Here is a 20,285-nt window from a genome sequence, read left to right as displayed (position 1 = left end):
TTCTGAGAATTTTTCAGGATATGTAAAGCAAGCGACTGGCCCTAAAGGCTAAAACTGAACAAAGAATATCAAACATTTTCTGAAACACAATCAAATGCATATTTTTAGACATTGTCGTACACATTTATTCATTTTTAAAATGTGTTTATTTATTCTGGTTGAAGTAATATGCGCAAAACAGCGCGCCCGGATAAAAAAGCACCTAGGAACCATTTATGCGGAGATGTGTTTCTACACGGATTAGCGAGGAAGTTGTGAAGGATGCAACCCCAAAATACCTCCTCCTCTTTTCCACATGTCCTGCGTTCCCACTGGCTGTCACTGCACACTAGCACAGCAGAAATCCTAAACATCGAGTGCTTTTATTTTACTGCATCCACTCAAAGCTGAACAATGACTAAAGAAAATGTTCAAGGGTGAGAATTTAAACCGATTGCTTTCGCGGTTGTTAAATATTTGAGACATTTACATTGATTCCCATTGAGTTTCATCTGATTGCATCAGCAGTTTAAACATCTTTTAACTACATGGCAGCTGCACAGTCTCTCTATATACTACCGGTTTAATTATTAATACCTGCTGATATTAGTAAAGTACGGCGTGGTAAATATTCTTTCTTACTTAGGCTAAATCAAATAAATTTTCGATCATTTCCTCATCTGTCATAAATGTATGGGCATGACAATGGATTATAATCTACTCTAGACTCTATGTGAATGTCAGTTAAACAGAAGATCGAGTCACTTAATGTGTTCATTTAAGTTGTTTACTGTAAAATACATAATTTGGTGTTTATTTATGCTACCAAGTAAGCGAATAAACTTGCACTGGGATAACATATGTTTTCCTTGAAGTTTCTAAATTGGGAATAACTAAAATGCAATATAGGTGATTATAAAGTAATTATTGAATAATGTATAGTACAGATTATTTTGTAATAGTGCACACTAGACTACTAAATACAGGTCGTTTCCTGTAAAGGTATGCAGGTATGTAGTTCAGTCCTGTATAGTTCTTAATTAAAGGTATTTTTAGTATGTTGTATTATACAAACAGAACATAATTGATGGTGCACTAAAAGCATTTTTGTGATATAACACTTAAATATTTATTGAAAATAGTTATTCCAGCTGCTGACTTCATGGTTATTATTCACTAAAACTTTTGGTTTTGTTTGTTTCACAAAGTGAAAGTAAATGATTTGTTGGTCACAGAAATGCAGCCCATGATTTAAACTACAAATATGTTGGGCTTTTTAACTGTATAATTGCTGGAGACTTATTACTGTTATTACTATAGTTTCTTTTCACTTTTCTGTCCCTGAAGCTATGCTGTGTGAACAAAAAAGTCTGCTATATAAGCTGTAATTCGATGAGTCATTTGACCACACTAAAGTTTCAGCAGCTGCTGTCTGGGGTGGCGTGGAGGGCATCTGAACACTTCACATTTATTGTATTTCCCTGCTTTGCCCCGGGCCCCATGTTCTGTGTAAATACATAACCAGAATCTGGCACAGGCCTTTCATTATCACCAGTATTCTTATACTCTTCTGTCTGCCCTAGTGCTTCCAATTTCCTGCAAACAAAAATCGCATTGATGGTTTGGGGAGGTGCTGTCATCCGTGAATTCTGTGAGTCGCTCCATACGGCCTGAGCTTTCACCGCGGCTCTTTATTTCCTCAGCCGTTGTTACGTGCTAATGCATAATGCGGTGGGAGAGAGTAGAGTTCTTTATTGCCCACTTTGGCACGGTTTGGTCTCAGCGGTGCCCGCGGCTGGACCGTTGTCACCTTGGCAGCGCTTGAGCCAGGGAAGATATTTGCAGATTTATTGTGTTTAAATTCTCATCCAGGCACTTGATCCTGTGTTGCCTCAGGACTGCCATATGGTTGCCTGCCCAGCTTCTGGTGTTTTGGGAGGATCAGTGTTGGATAAAGAGTAAGACTATGCAAAAGACTCATAGTTTGTCTGTTTAGTTCTGCTGTTTGGAGCAATTAGTTAATAAAGTCTAATTATAACCCTTTGTTAATTGTCTGGGGGTAGAGCGTGAAATTGGGCTTTGCCTGTTCATGTTGTTTACCACCTGTTGCTCTTGAGGTTTCAAATTAAATGTAGTCCATTCATTGCTGGATTTTGTCATGTTCAATATCCTATAGTATTTTTAGTTAACTAGATGAGCTTACAGTTGATTGATTGATCATCAGAAATGGCCATATTCAAAGAGCGATTGTTCAGCCCCGTTACCCTAAAAAAATCTTTTGTTCAGGGAGTTTGAAATGGTAATGGAGAGATCAAAGGATCAATTCTTTTCTTTCACCCTGTAATGGTTTTGCTTGGTAATCATTCTTTGTCATGTTAACTAATGATCAATGGATGATGGTATTGTTAAATGTGGGATTCACTAAGCCAACTGTCTGAACTACGCTATTGATTCGGTGACATTAACTGTATTCTACAAATTTGTTACCTGTCATGGTATCACTAAGTGTATGGTACATGATATAAGTATATACTTGTCATTTAGTTTTATGGTATATATTGGAGTCCATTAGTACCCATGGTATTACCATTTGATACCATCACTGTATGATGTTTTTTTAATAGGAGCTTAATGGATCACTGCAAAAACTAATCTTGGTTATACTGTATTAAAATTAATTGCATGTAGATTACAACAGACTATTTTTCCTGCAGTTTTGGTATATCTTGAGTCTATTGTTCCCTGCAGACTGCATATATTTAGTCTATGAAACAGCCTTGACAAGACAATGTATTGGCCTGTTGTTTGGCAAAGGGTCCTACAGTAAGAGTCTTTTACATGTGTGCTTTTCTCTAGACATCATTCTTCCTGTACTGCTGTATCTAAATCTCACGAAGAGAGCGTAAACAACCCAAAATTACTGATGAAAGTCTAATTTTGCATGTCTTTTTTTATGCGGTCATGTTGACACAATAGATTAAAAAAATCGCCAATTTAAAAGCCAGCGGGATGCCATGCTCGTGCGTGAACCAAGGCTGTAATGCATTTTCCCATCAATAAAAAGAACTTCCCGGGAGGAAGCTGGGAAAAAATAAGATGAAAGTTTGACCGGGCTGTTTGTGTGGTTTCTTCCTGTTTCAAGGAGCCGGCGAGGAGGAGCCACAGGGTCAGTCGAAGAAAGCTCTGAAGAAACAGCAGAAAGATGCAGAGAAAGCTGCAAAGAAGGCTGAAAAGCAGGCCAAGCTGGTTAGTGCACAGTAGGAGATACAGTACAACTTGCTTAGGAATTTCTGTGTTTATCTGCATTATCTACCCAAACAAAGCATTGTACAGTTTTAAAAATAAAGTTTCTAAACTGGTTTTTGATTGGCTGTATGGTTCCACATCGAACCTTCAATATACACAAAACCATTCAGTTGCAAAAAAGGTTTACTTGTAGTGGGAAATTTTTTACAGACTATATAAAGGCAAGACAGAAATGGTAATGCATTTTTTTAACCTGTAGCAGTAATGCCCAGGGCCTAAACTAACATTTTGCAACACCTGCCAATGGCCGATTACTGCAAAATATTTACAGGCCATAAATATGTTTTACTAGCCGTGATATGACTGCATCTACACCAATTAAAGGAACAGTATGTAGGATTGTGGTCAAAACTGGTACTGCAATCACAAAACTTGTGGCTAAAACTGGTATTGCAATCACACAACAGGTGGCCAATACACAACATGACAACATAAGCATCAGTTGAGGGCTGCAACTCCACTTTTTAAATGACAATATCCTGTCCGGACCACTGTTGTCAGTGATATAAGTATTAGAAGTGAAAATTATTTCTTAATGTCTACTGACATATCAGGACCATTTTATGATTAATTGATATACATTTCTTACATACTGTTCCTTCAAGTAAGAATAATTGATGACGGGCCATTGAATTATAAGAAAATGCATTGTTTTCGAATAATTCAAAGGACCGGAGTCAATCAGGAACACAGCGCTTTTCAAATCGATGAGTTTTGTACAAAATCCACACGTTTCAGGAAGAGAGTAAAATCTGGAGCTACAAAAATGTACATTATGTGGAATTTTTTTGTGTTTGACCAATAACCACGCATTGTATTATACCAAATACACAAAATAGTGTTGTTTTAGCATGGAAATAGGTGCCCTTTTAATCCCAAATAAACTCAGAGTGATCAGGTCCCTGAAGTTATGCGGCAGGTTTTAGCTCTTTTCTAAAACAAAGTTACTTGACACACGGGTAATAATTGGATACCAAATATTGATTTGAAATTCAACAAAATATTTTTAGCTTATTTGTAAATTCATGTTTGCATGAGAAAAGAAACAGAGGAGTAATCCATTAAACTACTGGTCAAGATGAAACGCAGTACCAAAACAAGCTTTGTGTTATCAGTTATAGGGGCAGTTTCCCGGACAGGGATTAGCTTAATCCAGGACTAGGCCTTATCTTAATTATGAAATATAACTAGTTTTAACAAACATGCCTTACTAAAAACATTACCTGTGTGCATTTTGAGGCAAAACAAACGGCACTGATGTATTTTAAGATATGTAAGTGCAAGTTGTTTTTAGTTTGGACAGCTCTTAAAAATGTTTTAGTCTAGGAGTAGCCTAATCCCTGTCCGGGAACCCGCCCCTTAGTGGTTGTTATTGGGGATTACAGACCTTGAATGTTTTGACTGACCAATCCGAATCAAGTTTTTTTAAGAGAGCTGTGTAATAATTGTATTTACCACTTGACTGTACTTACAACTATAGTGTTGTGCTTTCAGAAAATCTCTGAATATATTTTTGTTAGGATTATAAACAAACTTGCAGTGTGTTTTTTCCTTGAATAATCAGCATGTGTTATTGCTCATCATTACGTCATTGTGAAAGTCATTCTCTAAACACTTGACATTTAATTAAAATCAGTTCCTCTCTTTTTGATTCAGGCTGCAGATCAGCAGGAAGCTGTTGAGGATGTGAGTTGTCTTCTTTTACATTTTCTTGATATCACATTTCCTGTCAGTTTATCAACCGTATTATTTATATAAAAAAAAAAAATGTATTGTTACGATTCATCACAACCCTCTCTCTGTCTCCTCTCCTCTCAGGACTTTGCCAAGGATCGTTATGGGGTCTCTCCGATGGTTCAGTCCCAAGAGAAACTGGGTCAGTGTCCTTATTAGTATTTGATTCACTGTTCCACTAAATTGGAGGTTTGACTGAAAGAAAAAAACCCTGCTTTCATCCACCCGTATTTCCACTTACTACATATTCTCCCACAAATTAGCATGTCTCATTACGATCTTTGTTTAGAAAAAATAATTTCAAAATTCCCAGTAATATGGTTCAACATCTTAATACCACAAGTTAGGGCTGTACGATACTGAAGAAAATGCTATATGATAACTTACATTTTTTTATTAAACAAAACATATTACATTATGTAATATATAATGTATTGCTGTTGGTTAGTAGCCTTAATTTTCTGAGGTTTAATTATACATAATTACACCATCTCGCAGCTTCCAGTTTTAAACTACTGCTTTAAAGGGCACATATTATGCAAAATCCACTTTTACAAGGTGTTTGGACATAAATATGTGTTGGCAGTGTGTGAACACAACAACCCTACGATGAAAAAAATCAACCTTCTCTTCTTCTTTTTGTAATCCATTCTGTTTTGATTCTCTTGTTAATGTGATGTCACAAAAACAAAGCCCACGAGCACTGACCGACTGGTTCTTTTCATCCAAAAGCTTTATTAAACGTGTTTGTTAGCACATTGTAGTGCTAATGCGACTAAAGATACCATTGTCTCCGACTGTATTCACAGGAATTGGATCTATTTTAACCAAAAGCGCTCACTGTCTGTTGGTAAGGGAGTGAGGAGCAGCAGCTTATTTTCATCTAAAAGTACAGACATGAAAACAGCGCTCTTTGCCTACACCCAAATAGGTGCATTTTGGACATGCTATAATAAATGTGGGGTATTTTGAGCTGAAATTTACAGACACATTTTACGGCACACCAGACACTTATATTACATCTATGCAAATTGGGCATAATATGTGACCTTTAAGTTTGTAAAATCTATTGAAAATTACATTAAATGTTAAAAGTTGAAAGCTAACCAACATAGATTTTTCACATTCTTTCTAAAGAAACAAAGCATCATTCTTTCTGTTTAGTCAGTGCCAAATAGGGGTGGGCAATACAGCTTAAAATGATATCATGATATTTTAAGAATTTTGCAGTAATGATATTTATGACGGTATGAAAATAATGGAAAAGGAAGGGCAATTTCCATCCAATGAGCTGTCATTGATGACAGACTACCTAATTCAAAGTGTAAATCCATTGTCATAAGGTGGCAGAAGCAGCATTAAAGGGCAAAAGTAAACAAAGTACGAACTATGAAAATTTTACATCACTGACACTACCACAGATTTTAAGTCATTTTCACAGATCCCAGTAACTTAAGTCATTAGCTAACAATTTAAAATTTAGATTTTAAAATGATTTTACATGTAAGTGCACTTTTGTTTGCATAAACATCAAACAATTAACATTTATCTCATGAACCCAAATGTGCCATGATTAATGTTAATCCAGTTCAGATAAAACACAAGTGAATAAATCAGATTTTCATATAAACAAAGAAGAAATCGGCAAGGCGTCTGTTGTGCGAAATTTGGTGTACTTTAGGACCGAGGATTGGACAACGCGCACGCGCCTTGCAACAGTCGCTGAAGAAACAAACAGGGTAAAACGGAGCTTTAAACTTATCAGATCGCATAATTTAATGGAAAATGAATAGAAAAGATGGATCTGTCTAATTAAATATTAAGTAAACTTGCGTTAGTACAACTAGAATGTGACATTTTTTTTGGATTTAAATTCAGTCAGTAAAGTAAGTTCCTGTCATCACAGTGGTACGAGTTGGTAGTGTTTTCCCTATATTATGCAACTCCTTAACACTTTAGTTTAACGGTGACTAAAGTAATTTGCACAGCGATGCTCGGTTGCACATCACCCGCTGCTGCTAGTATGGAGATACTTGGTTGTAGTCGCATTGCTGACATGCTGCTTTTTCTCTCAGCTATTGTTGCTGTGCGCGTTAGGGAATGTAAATGCACCATATGTCATCACGTCGCTGTATCATTGATATTACATTTTTTATCATGTAAAAAATATACCGGTATTATCGTGAACAGTATAATATAGTATGAACAGCACACCCCTAGTGCCAAATATCGACATCAACCTAAAACCTTGAATCTACATAAACTTTTAAGTGCAGTTTCCCAGATGTGCATGTTTGAGTTGTCTTAACTGAAAATAGCTTACAATGAAATAAAATATATCCGTGTCCGTTGCTTGTCACAAGATGCACACCACTAATGTTCTTTTTAAAAACAACTTAAATGTCCTAGTATAGTCTAAACTAGGAAACAAATTAAATAATTTAACAACATATTGCATATGGTATATTGCAATATGCACACGTGCAATATTTTGATAAAATTGCATTATCTTGCAGCCCTACTATAAGATGCGTAAAAGTCAGAAATTGCACCATAAAGTTTATAGTAACCAATTTTTATAATATTTGTAAATAAAAGTATTTTATTGTATTTTATATAGTTGGCTTTGAGTCGAGATCTTCCTCAGCCTTGCTGTTTTAAGTGTTCCCAATGTAGACTGCTTTGTTGATTATGATGGGTTTGATTTGTGTGCAAACTAGTTTTGTTTTGTGTCCGTATTGTTAGACTTTTGTTTTGAAAACGTTACATGTGTGGACATTGTCCTGCCCCCAAGCCTCTGGTGTTATTGGTTCATGGTTGGAGGCCATCAGGATCAGGTATGAATCTGAACCCCGGATCGCCATCTGGTTGGTAACAAAGAGATCCGTGTAGACTTGTTAAAATAATGTTAAAATAGACCAGTTTCCTTGCCAAAATAGTATTTAGTGAGGAGGTCGGTAGGGCTGTGTATTGGCAAGAATCTTACGATGCGATATGCACCACGATACATGGGTTGCGGTGCAATGTGTTGCGATACATTGTGGGTAAGGATGTTGATATATTGGAATATTTCTTCTTTCAGGAATATAATAGGATATAATTTTAGGATAATCTGTTATTGAGAACACACGTTTATATTGCAAACCCCAATGTTAGTACTTCCTGTCAATGTTTAAGAAGAATGTTATCTAGTGGTCCAATGTTAACGAAAAACTGCCATAAATCTTTGTATAATAAAAAATCTATTGCTTTTTTATGAATTGATAGAGTATTGTCAAACAAATTATTACTATAGCCACATGAATCGACATTTTCTTACACCCCCTAAAGGGCTATGATCTTACAATATAATCTTAACCATTTTGGGATCTCCCTTATGTCCCCTTTAGCTTTCTTTGACATTCCTCACGTCTCTGTCACACGTAATGGTGTTGAATAACAGTATGTGATAAATCTCAGATGAGAAATTAGGGCGACATCTTACCCAATTGTACGGCTGCGAGTTTTTAAGCTTGACTGGCACAGAACAAAGTCGTCTCCAAGCAGCATTCCTCTTTAGCAGAGATAGACGAAGCTTTCATGTGGGAGGAATCAGGTTCAAGCGAACGCCCTGAGCGCTTTTACAGGGTCGGGGAGAAGGCCCTATAATAATATCTTCTACATAATAAAGTCTGTGGAGGCAGGGTGACATAGCGTTTGTCAAAACGGCAAAGACTTCACGTGATGGTCACCTTTCAGACAAGCCTTGTTATGTTTCATATTTATTAGCTCTCCTTTCGGTGGCTTTGTAATCTGAGTAAATGTCATTGTGAAGATCTGTGTACAAGGGGAGCGTTGATGTCTTTGATGTCTCTTCTTTGAGGGCCTCACACTCTCTCTTTTTCTCCTGGATGGCAGACAGGGCGTTGGTGCGTGTCCAGGAGCTGACACCCGAGAAGGCCGAGCAACAGATCTGGGTGCGCGCCAGAATTCACACCAGCAGAGCTAAAGGTAAACTCCTCCTTACAATTACACAAGCTTCCCTGTTGTTATAAAGCTTTGCTCAATTCATTTCAACACGTGTAAGTTATTGTTACCAAAGCTCAAGGGTTTCATTTATGTCATTATTACCTTTATTATTGCATGAATGCATCAAATGATTGTTTAGGTCACGTTGACATGACAAAGTCTTCAATTAAAAGCGGTAAACATTTTCGCTGTTTGTTTACATAACAGTGGTGTTTTGGGGTCTTAAAAAAACAAAGACAGGTTTCAGAGTGCATGTTTTTTGAAAACAACAGCATTATCTTTCCATGGAAACTACATGTTCTGTCTACAGGGATGTGCAAGTATTTGACAACTTTAACAATAACAGGACTGTGTTTGTACTACTCAAAATACTTGACGCTTCTTCAAAAATTTTGAAGTCCTGTAGAAAAAATGCGTATGCAGGCCTGGCATACATTATACAGCTTTTAAAATTGTTTTTATAAATCTACGTTGTGGTTTGTGCTTAAAATGTTTAAATAACGCAAAGGAAATTTATTTCCATTTTTAGTACAAATGTTGTTGTAAAAATTTTCTAATGAAGGATAAAATATGGTAATTTTTTAAGCATATGCAAGGGTTTGCGTACAGTGCGCATAATGCAATGTTTGTCATCAGAAGACTGTAGGCACCCCACCAGACTTTTTAAACACCGTGTCGGCCGCATATGCCCCTAAAGGTGAATGTTGTACGTAGCCCAGGAGATGCATTGCATTTTGTTGCAGTGCCCATGCGTCCAACATCTGTGTACACGTATGAGTCAAGTAAACTATACTTTGCAAGTTCACGTACACTTAACAAATAGACTATATTCTGTGCTTTACAAGCTTCGTACCATGCTGCTTGTGTTTTTGTAGTTTGTAATAGTTTGTATAGCAAATGTTTGTTATGAATGGAATACCCAAATATGCTGTATACTGTACAACTGGGCTACTGGGTAATTCTCACAAAATCCAGATTTATAAGGTGTCCAGCATCAGAATTTTTAAAAAACTCTTGAAGACATTTTTTTGCACATATAAGATTAAGGTCTGAAATTACTATAACCATTATTTTTAGAGGATTTAAATATAGAATTATAGAATTATTTACATTTTTTAGATTATCATTATCAAAAATTATCCTTACCGCAACATGATATTACATTAAATATATGCATTTACAAACTCATGTTTCGGTAATGAGAACTAAAAAGTTGTCTAGGTATTAAGACAAACAAAATTTTAACTTTTATCTGGAGAGATAAAATAAGAACTGCTTACCTGGTAGCCATCTTGAGTGTCACAGTCAATTATGTCCCTTCCAACAATTTTTTTTAAATGTTAGTTTCTTGAGGGCTTAAACAATGATTGAAAATTGTTGCGGAGGATGAAAAAATATTTCTTGGACACATTTATATTCCTTATTATTGTCTCTACATTTACCAATGATCACCAAATACCACATGTTTCTTTACTGTAAATGTTTATAGTATAACTGAAGCTTTTTTTATTATAAACATTTCCACGTCAAAGAACCAAAATCCAGTCATGGACACGTTGCGGTAATAAAAAATTTCCCCTTAAATGTGGAAAAAACAACAAAATTGGTTTGTATGATGTCATTTGAAATCATGTGCAAAATAGTACATGAAGAGATGTTTGTAACTATATGCTTCTTATTTTGATACTCTTACTTTGTATTTACTTTTTTATCAAAATGTTTCATGACACCTCATAAGTCTACTTTCGTGAGAATCACCCTACTGTGTCCCACAATGCAGTGTGCCCAACTTTCCAAAACAAATAAATTCTAATCTGAATCTTCTTTTAATGTCGTATAATATTTATAAAATCATTGTAACATTTGTAACATAGAATTTTGTTAGTCAGTAAAGGAACATAGAATAATGTTTTGCAGTTATGATTAATGCGGGAAGTACATGAGGGATATGGGTGCCCTGAAGATCTTTGTATCTGCGGTAAATTTTATTCGGATGAAATGATAGTCCCCTGATCTCTTATCAAAATGGTGTTCATTTTCACCAGACAGACGAACGAACAAACAAACATCCCCGTAAATCAGAGCAATAGGCAATTAGTTGAGTTCTGTCAGCAGCTTAAATGAAACCACTTGGCCTCCTCCGTCAGTCGGACGTGATCCAAGTCTTAAGGGTCTGCACGTACACATCTGGGTTAAGATGGCAGTCATGAATGAACCATGCATTATGATTGTACCACTAAAGACAATTTCCATGTCAAGGCTTTTTCACCCCAGCTTCCTTCACTCTGTCAGTGTGCTCTTGGCTAAAGGATGTCCTTCAGCACAACAACATCCTGATTTGCTAGGATGAAGGGTCTGTTTTTAACTACAGCTGTCTGTCTGTCAGACACCGAATGCTAGGAGGAACTTCAAAGAGGTTGGGTGGTCTCTGATCTTTAGCTAATTCGTGTCAGGTTTAAACAAAATCTAAATTTGTTCGCTCTCAAGGTGTCTGATTAGCAGGTTGTTGACAGGCAAGAGTATGTGCACTGTGCCTTTTAAAGAGACGTCCGGTCTGTTAATAGCTGATTGGTGTAAATTTGCTGTTGTTTTTTGAAGTGCCCACTTAATAGAGATAGATCATTATGCTGTACTCACAAACCTAAAGTCTAGTTTCTTTGACACACTAATTTTGAGAATTAGTTTGAGTTGGTTAGAAAGTTAGAATTTGTCTGATTGACTGTCTATCTATTTATATGTCTGTCTGTCTATGTCTATATCTTTATATATACATCTGTGACCCTACCTGTGAAACCCATCTAAAGTTGTATGTGATTCACTTTTTTCTACATAAAATCATCTTACATAATGTTAAGAACATTCTGTAAAAAAAAAATAACATTGATATCTATAATATTAACTGAGTAAGGTCATGTCAAAAATTGAAATCATGGTTAAAATAATAGGATGCTCATTATCTCACAATTATTATTTTTTTTGACTTGAGCCTGGTTTTCACATGCTGGCTCACATTCCCACGGGTCCTTGAAATTCTTGAAAGTTTGTGAATCTGGGGGAAAAAATTCAAGGCCCTGGAAGTTTTTGAAAATATACATACACAGATACAGATCATTGAAAGTGCTTGAATCTATTTTATGCAAGAAGTTTTCTGGAAAACATCCATATTATTGCCTGTGTAGTGAAGGATAATATCATAAAAATTCTAGACTTTTTAAGCACACATGCTAAACTGTTCGCTTTAAATGCTTATATCTTCTGTATGTGAATGTTGATTCATACCAAAATGCTTTTTGCATAGTTGTGTTTGACATGAAAACGTCTCGGGTTACGTATGTAACTGTTGTTCCCTGAGGAGGGAATGAGGCGCTGCATCTCCCTTGCCATACTTCCTGCGTCCCTGTAATGCTGTCTTTGGCAATATTTCAGATAGGGATATACTTCCAGGCTCCCGCTTCACCCTCGCCTTGTCGTTAAGCCTCACCATTGGTTGAATTTGATATACACATTCAGACGCACTTACCCTTAGAGGCATCCCCAAAGTGTCACTGCAGTGATACAGCGCGAGTTCCCTCAAAAGGGAACTGTAACAATTTATCTTTAAAGGTAACAAAATGTAACCTTGCTCTCACTTAAAATGTGTCCCCACATTTAGTTCTTGAATTTGATGGTATTGGGCCTGGAAAGTCTTTGAATTTGAAGTTAACTAAGTTGTGGGAACCCTGTATATAATATAATGCAATTGTTATAATGCAATTAATATATATATATATTTTTTAAAGGGAAACATCACGTAAAAACGTAAAAACAAAGATCTGTTTGTCCTCCCATGTAAAACAACATTTCTTAAATTTTTTTGTAGAGATAAGATCATAGTTTTTGTTTTGATGGAATACAATAAAAAAAACCATATTGCATAACCAGACTTGGGTGGTTTCCCAGACAGGGATTAGTCTAGTTCTAGACTAAAATAAATGTAAGAGCTGTCCAAACTGACGACAACTTGCACTGACACATCTTAAAAATACATCAGTGCTCTTTGTTTTGCCTCAAAATGCACACAAGTAAGGTTTTTAGTAAGGCACGTTTGTTAAAACTAGTTATATTTCCTAATTAAATTAAGGCCTAGTCCTGGTTAAAGCTAATCCCTGTCCAGGAATTACCCCCCAAATGTATATATAGTAGTATATACAGTTATATACTTGCTTTATATTTGTTTTGGGTAAATATGTTTTTGTGTTGTTTTTAGGAGGATGCCATTTACGTTAACCATTGTTAGCTGTTTTTACTAAAGCAGTTACAGTCTATAAAAATTAAACTTTATGCAGTGGTTTCCCGGACAGGTTTTATCCTAGTCCCAGACTAAAATGCATGTTTGAGGTGCCTTAATTTGAAAACGTCTTGCACTGACGTGCCTAAAAGGAGTAGTCCACTTTAAAGATGGGGTCCATTGACTTTTCATAGTAGGAAAAAAACACTATGGTAAGTCAATGGGTCAATTAAGACCGTGAAGTCAGTGTTGCCAAGTTTAGATTTGGTGACTTTTCAGACCCCTTTACTGACTTTTTTTCAAAAGTTGTAGCTTTAGATTAGAATGCTTTTTGTGTGGCCTCTGCCCCACAAGCTTGAGGTCTTGCTTTTTTGGCACATATGCACATCTCTTTTTGTGTCTGCTCTTTGTACAGTGAGCTGACAGCAACAATTTCAGATCAGACTGTACGGGGCTGACACGTTAATAAACTGTGATAATTTATTGGTGTATTGTTTGCTCTTCGTTTGTTTTGGAATTGGACGGTTTAGACAAATAAACACAAACATAGCTCAGTTATACTGTTCAGACAGACTTTAACTGTTTAGTGGAAGTAAGATGTTCATTTTAACAAGTAGTTTTAATAGGTCACTCTCAGTCACTATTTTAAACTTGTTCCGTTGTCTGACAACAGAAGCAGATAATATTCAAATGGGAACTTTTTTTAGGTATTCGGCTTTATTAAAGGAATAGTCTACTCATTTTCAATATTAAAATCTTATTACCTTAACTAAGAATTGTTGATACATCCCTCTATCATCTGTGTGCGTGCACGTAAGCGCTGGAGCGCGCTGCGACGCTTCGATAGCATTTAGCTTTTCTAAGCGGATTTAAAAGAGGAACTATATTTTATGGCGTAATAGCACTTTTGGGAGTACTTCGACTCGCCTGAAAAGTCCGCTCCCCTTCTCACTCTCATAATGGGAGAGGGAGGGTGTTACTGCGCCGAGTCGAAGTACTCCCAAAAGTGCTATTACGCCATAAAATATAGTTCCTCTTTTAAATCCGCTTAGAAAAGCGCTACGTTTTATTTTGTACCACCAAACTTGCTCGTATAACTACTCGTCTTAAATAGGAAAAACGTTGATGTGTTTGGTCACTTCTAACTTTATCTCTAAATGGTACCATTGAATGAATGGGGCTAAGCTAAATGCTATTGAAGCGTCTCAGCGCGCTCCAGCGCTTACGTGCACGCACACAGATGATAGAGGGATGTATCAACAATTCTTAGTTAAGGTAATAACATATTTTAATATTGAAAATGAGTAGACTATTCCTTTAAAATGCAGTTTGTGACAGTTTAGAGAGTTAAGAGAAATGTGAATGTAGTCAGAATGCAAATACGATGTGATGGACTGGTATGGTATGCTAATAATGTAATGATCTACTGAAAAGCTTATTTGTCTCTCAATATATTGGGAAATTAAAAAAAAATCTTTTTGTATTTGGTGCATAAGTAACACACCCATTTGGATTTTTTTTTTGTTGTATATTTTTTATAATGCAACAATGGTTCAAGGATCTTTTGGCAGTATGTGCAGCTTACACTCCCTACACGTATTGTAATGAAGAACAGGCCATGTCAGTTTAAAATAACACCTACATAACATATACAGAAAGGGAAATAGAAGAAGCAAGAAAAAAAATTACAGTTTTATATGAAAGACAAAGTGTACCAGAAAGAAAAGTACCAAGTGTACAAAAAGATTTGTAATGTATGTTTTTGACACATCGATTTACAGTGAATTAAATATATACATGTTGTATCAGTATTTGTGTTCCCTGGGATTCGAACCCACAACCTTTTGCACCATTCATGCAAAGCTCATGGACAGCTCATGAGCAACAATTGAAGCTCAGTAGCACCCACATATTAATAGATATAGATCACACCTGTGAACTTAAACGATTAGTCCATTTTCTTAAAAAAAATCCAGATAATTTACTCGCCACCATGTCATCCTAAATGTTGATGTCTTTCTTTGTTCAGGCGAGAAGAAATTATGTTTTTTGAGGAAAACATTCTAGGATTTTTCTCATTTTAATGGACTTCAATGGACCCCAATACTTAACAGTTTTAATGCAGTTTAAAATTGCAGTGTCGGGGGACTCTGAATTATCTAGAGCGGGGCATAGGGATCTTATCTAGCAAACGATTGTCATTTTGGCAAGAAAAAAAAGCACTTTTGAACCACAACTTCTTGTCTTCCTCCAGTCCTGTGACGCGCCAGCGCAACCTTACGTAATACATCATCACGTCAAGAGGTCATGGATTACGTATAGAAACTACGCCCCAGTGTTTACAAGTGTGGAGAAAGAGGACCGTTCCGACGTTGTTGTATGTCGAATGATACTAATTAATGTCTTTGTGTCAGTTTATTGTTTAGATGGTCTGCAAATGTGCGTTTCATGTATGTAATGCATGACCTTTTCGACGTCATTATGCAATTATCTGAGGTTGCGCTGGCTCGTCACACAGCCAGAGGAAGAAGAGAAGTTGTGGGTTAAAAGTTTATATTTTTTATTTTTCTTGCCAAAAATTACAATCGTTTTGCTAGATAAGACCGTTATGCCTCGTTTGGAATCGTTTAGAGTTCTTTGAAACTACAATTTTAAACTGCATTAAAACCGTTAAGTGTTGGGGTCCATTCAAGTCCATTTAAATTAGAAAAATCCTGGAATGTTTTCCTCACAAAACATAATTTCTCCTCGACTGAACAAAGAAAGACATCAACATTTTGAATGACATGGTGGTGAGTAAATTATCTGAATTTTTTTTTTAAGAAAATTGACTAATCCTTTAACCCAAAGAGCAGTATACTTTTTAAAGCACATTTTGTGTTCCTGTAACTCAACAGGTAGAGCACTGCATCAGCAAAACAAAAGTTTTAGATTTGATTCCCAAATAACACAAATAAAATGTATACCTTCAATGCATTGTTAGTTGCTTTGGATAAGTGAAACATTGTAAAGGTGTGTTTAGATTATGTGAAAGTGTTTGTTTTCTTTCATTTAGGGAAGCAGTGCTTTTTGGTCCTGCGTCACCAGCAGTTTACTGTACAGGCCCTGGTCGCTGTGGGAGATCGTGCCAGCAAGCAGATGGTCAAGTTTGCAGCTAAGTGAGTATAGGCCACGTTTCCTGTCAAACAATGGTGGGAAAAGTGAAGTCTTGGCGACTCATTCCATTTTAACACATTAAGTGGCGATCCATAATGTTTCACTTCAGAACAAAAGCTCAATTTCTGCAGTCGGATATAGCTTTCTCTCAACACCGTAATGGGTCATTCCCCTTAAAACAACAAACATCAGAGAGAAACATTTACTTTAAAGTCTGTCTTGATTGAAGGAGTCTATGGTCGAAGAGAGACCTGAGGGGTTTGTCCGGGCCAAATTCACCGTCACAAAATATAGCTTAATGTAAACTTTTATTTTATATCATAGCAGCATTTAATAGGCTTTTCTTTTCCAGTGAAGGGTTTAATGGCTCATTTATGAATGTTTGAACATTTGAATGAATCGTTCTGTTGCGTTCTTGTATGAAACGTTTTAAAAGATAATAAAAGTTTGGGCTTGTGCCGTTACACGATTGATAAAACTCCTTCACTTTGTTTTGAAGTGCACATCCAGTTTATTGAAAGGGTCTTAGGTTTATTCGTTGACGGTTAACATCTTCTATGTGGTCACGCCGCATTGACTGGAAACTGAACTCTATTCACAGTGTCCGTTGTGGATTAGAAAGAGTGCTGTGGTTTGGGGAGTTCCTCTCTAATTCTTAGCAGTGTCGATCTTTTTTCCCTTTTTGCTTTAAAGGGTGTTTATTGTTTGCTTGTTTTTTTTAATCAAACTGAAATGACCAGGCACACCTTTGCAGAAACTTAAAACCCAGCATTTAGTCACACTACAGATTGTTGAAGCCAATTTGGTGTTTTACAGAGAAAAGTTCCTCTTTCTGGATTGTGTAAACCTTTGTGGTGTAACATCAGCTAAGTTGAAGTGTTTCGGTTTGGGGGTGTTAAAGTAATAATACGGTTGCCACACAAACAACCCGCCAATTTTCTGTGGCTAGTATCGAATGTAATGTTGCTATGTGTTTAACAAACTCAACTTGTTGTTCACCTAGTTTGAACTTAACATTCAACATGAAAAAAATGCCCATAGACTTGAATTATAGCAAGAACTGTGTTTAAAGGACAAGTTCGGTATTTTACACTTAAAGCTCTGTTTTCAGATTGTTTATGATGAAATAGAACGGGGTTGACTGAAATTTCGACATATGCGGCTGCCTCGAGAATTTTTGGGTATTTGTTGTTTCACCTCCAACCTCTACAATGGGTGTATAGGTGCACTGGAACAATCCTTCTAAAATGCATTAAACTTTTGTTTACAAAGACGTGAAACTCACCGAGTGGTCAGGGGTGTTCACTGATGTGCTCGCACGGAAATCGCTGCAAAAGATGCTTTCCAACAGGTGTTTTAGCATTCGTTGTAAACTTCTGGACCTATTTTTCCAAACTCCTCACACCCGTATATTCTTCCGTTAAGAGTTGAATAATAAACACTCCAGACCAGTTGGTGGCGATAATCCGCCTTTGCCAATTGCAAGAATAGAAACAAAGTTCCCGGCGCGGAGTAATACCGTACCTCATAGCACATCTAATACAAGTCAATGGAGTTGGACAAACTATGATAAAACACCTGTTGGAAAGCATCTTTTGCAGCGATTTTTGTGTGAGCATATCAGTGAACACCCCTGACCACTCGGTGAGTTTCACGTCTTTGTAAACGAAAGTTTAATGCATTTTACGAAGGATTGTTCCAGTGCACCTATTAGGGGTGGCACGGTTCATGAAAAAAATCCGAACCGTTCGGTTCGCTTGTCTCGGTTCGGAGCGCGTGTGTGCCGTACGGTTCAACGGTTCATGGCATGCGCAATGTAGCCTCATGCCCTGTCTGTGACCCCAGATAGCGTGTTTCCCTTTCGCGAATAGCGCGAAAGAAGAGGTGACTGGTGTGGAGAGTGAGTGCTGCCGGTCATGTTACGTGTAGAAATGGCAAGAGGGAGAGAAAAGGAAGTCTGCTCGGAGTTGGAGGATGCCCCAGCGTCGTATAAGTTTGGTGTGTGGAAACATTTTTTATTTCATGTTACCTATGATGACAGCGGAAATAAAACAATAGATAGAACTGCAGGCTATGGGTTGAATGTGTTCGAGCAGCCACAGGAGACAGCATTCTCTCCGACCATTTAATCTGAGGTACTGAACACAATGTTTTACGTCTTTTCGTATTCAGCGCTATTTTTAGCCTTTCATTGATAAAACGAAAGTGGCTGATTCCCGCTTAGTTTCATTTTGCTACCGTGTGAAAGTTGCGCGATCTTATTTCATAAACTGCCCCTTAAAGTAATCAGGACAGAAGTAGTCAAAAGTGGACAAAAGAGACGGATTTAAATATAACAGGTATAAACGTTTTGTTTCTCTCTCGTCCACATATTCTCTCTGCAGTAAAAAAGCAGCCTCTTAGAGCTACACTGAAGTTGGCATTTTGATAAATGCAAGTTATCTTTGTGTGCTAAAAAGGCACATAAGTTCATGTAGATGGCAATACACATTCTCTTTTTTGCCAAATAAATGAAAAGCATGTTGAAATCATCAATGTCTTCCCTCTTGCTGTATCAAAATCTCACCTGGCTTTCCTCAGGGATGGTCCCAATAATGTGCTTAAAGTCAAATTCAGTTTGTGCATGATTACATGATATAACTTTTTTTAATACTGTATCCTAAATTATGGATAATTAATACATTAATATAAGAATACATTTCTGGAGTGTTAAAAATTAAAAGAAAAAATAACAACAAGAACCGTACTAAACCGAGAACTGTGACCATAGAACCGTGATACGAACCGAACCGATGGTTTTGTGAACCGTGCCACCCCTAGCACCTATACACCCATTGTAGAGGTTGGAGGTGAAACAACAAATACCCAAAAATTCTCGAGGCAGCCGCATATGTCGAAATTTCAGTCAAAATCTTATTTTGTGCAATAATCCAAAAGTCTACGAAAAAAAAAACGAATGGACTTTTTGCGAGGGAACCAGTATCTCGCTAACTTCCGGGTTAGCCTAAAAAATACTGTACGTCATCTCTGCAGCACTATGGGACTGCTGGGACAGAATTGCAAAGCACTGATGTATACTGTAATAACTGTAATAACAATGTTGTTACAAACCTGTATACATTTCTTTCTTCTGATGAACACGAAGGAAGACTTTTTGAGGAATGTAGCCAAACTGATCAGAAGCCCCTATGACTTTCATAGTAGGAAAATAATACTACAAACATTCCTCAAAATATTTTCCTTTGTGTTCATCAAAACAAAGACATGTAAACAGGTTTGTAACAACATGAAAGTGAGTAAATGATGACAGATTTTTTGGTGTGAACTATCCGTTTAAGCCCTATTTGGATAAGACTATTTTTCCAAACAATGCTTGCATTGCAGTTCTTATAGCCTGACATCTGTGATTTTATGTATACCGATTCGTATTGTACTAAAAACACCATGAATATTTCAAAGGTGGGAGTGTCTATTTTGTATATCCTGGCGTTTCAGAAAATTACATCCATTAAAATAAACTTGAAACTTTGAATTTTAAAAGTATTTACTTAAGAAAAACTTTAAAATTCATTTACACATACATTTGATTTATTCATTATTATTAAAATCTTAAAGAAATGCAACACGTTTTCTAGAACGGTCCACTTCAAACAACTATTTTGATTTGATTATTTGAATCGTTGGATTTGAGTCGACAAATTAAGATATTTTAACCTGACATTGATATTACAGAGACAGATTTAGCAGATTCAGATGGGGTTAAAACCATAAACTGTGTCCGTAAAACACCAATTTCCTCAAACCTCCTTCAGGAAATTATTTCCGTCCAAACAGA

At 36.6% G+C, this 20,285-nt stretch overlaps 1 protein-coding gene across 1 annotated transcript in view; it reads left to right on the top strand.

The window, feature by feature from the left end:
• Window positions 1-254: 254 nt before the first annotated feature.
• Window positions 255-20,285, top strand: part of dars1 (aspartyl-tRNA synthetase 1) — a 41,982-nt gene continuing 21,951 nt past the window's right edge. The window contains exons 1-6 of the mRNA XM_055215234.2: window positions 255-416; window positions 3,123-3,225; window positions 4,942-4,971; window positions 5,104-5,161; window positions 8,917-9,009; window positions 16,350-16,452. Coding sequence (XP_055071209.1) covers window positions 394-416; window positions 3,123-3,225; window positions 4,942-4,971; window positions 5,104-5,161; window positions 8,917-9,009; window positions 16,350-16,452 — 410 coding nt within the window. The 5' untranslated portion in view covers window positions 255-393. The remainder of the gene's footprint in view (window positions 417-3,122; window positions 3,226-4,941; window positions 4,972-5,103; window positions 5,162-8,916; window positions 9,010-16,349; window positions 16,453-20,285) is intronic.

Source organism: Misgurnus anguillicaudatus, chromosome 17 (assembly GCF_027580225.2).
Source record: "Misgurnus anguillicaudatus chromosome 17, ASM2758022v2, whole genome shotgun sequence".
Taxonomy (NCBI): Eukaryota; Metazoa; Chordata; class Actinopteri; order Cypriniformes; family Cobitidae; genus Misgurnus; species Misgurnus anguillicaudatus.
This window is presented reverse-complemented; position numbering and strand designations above follow the sequence as displayed.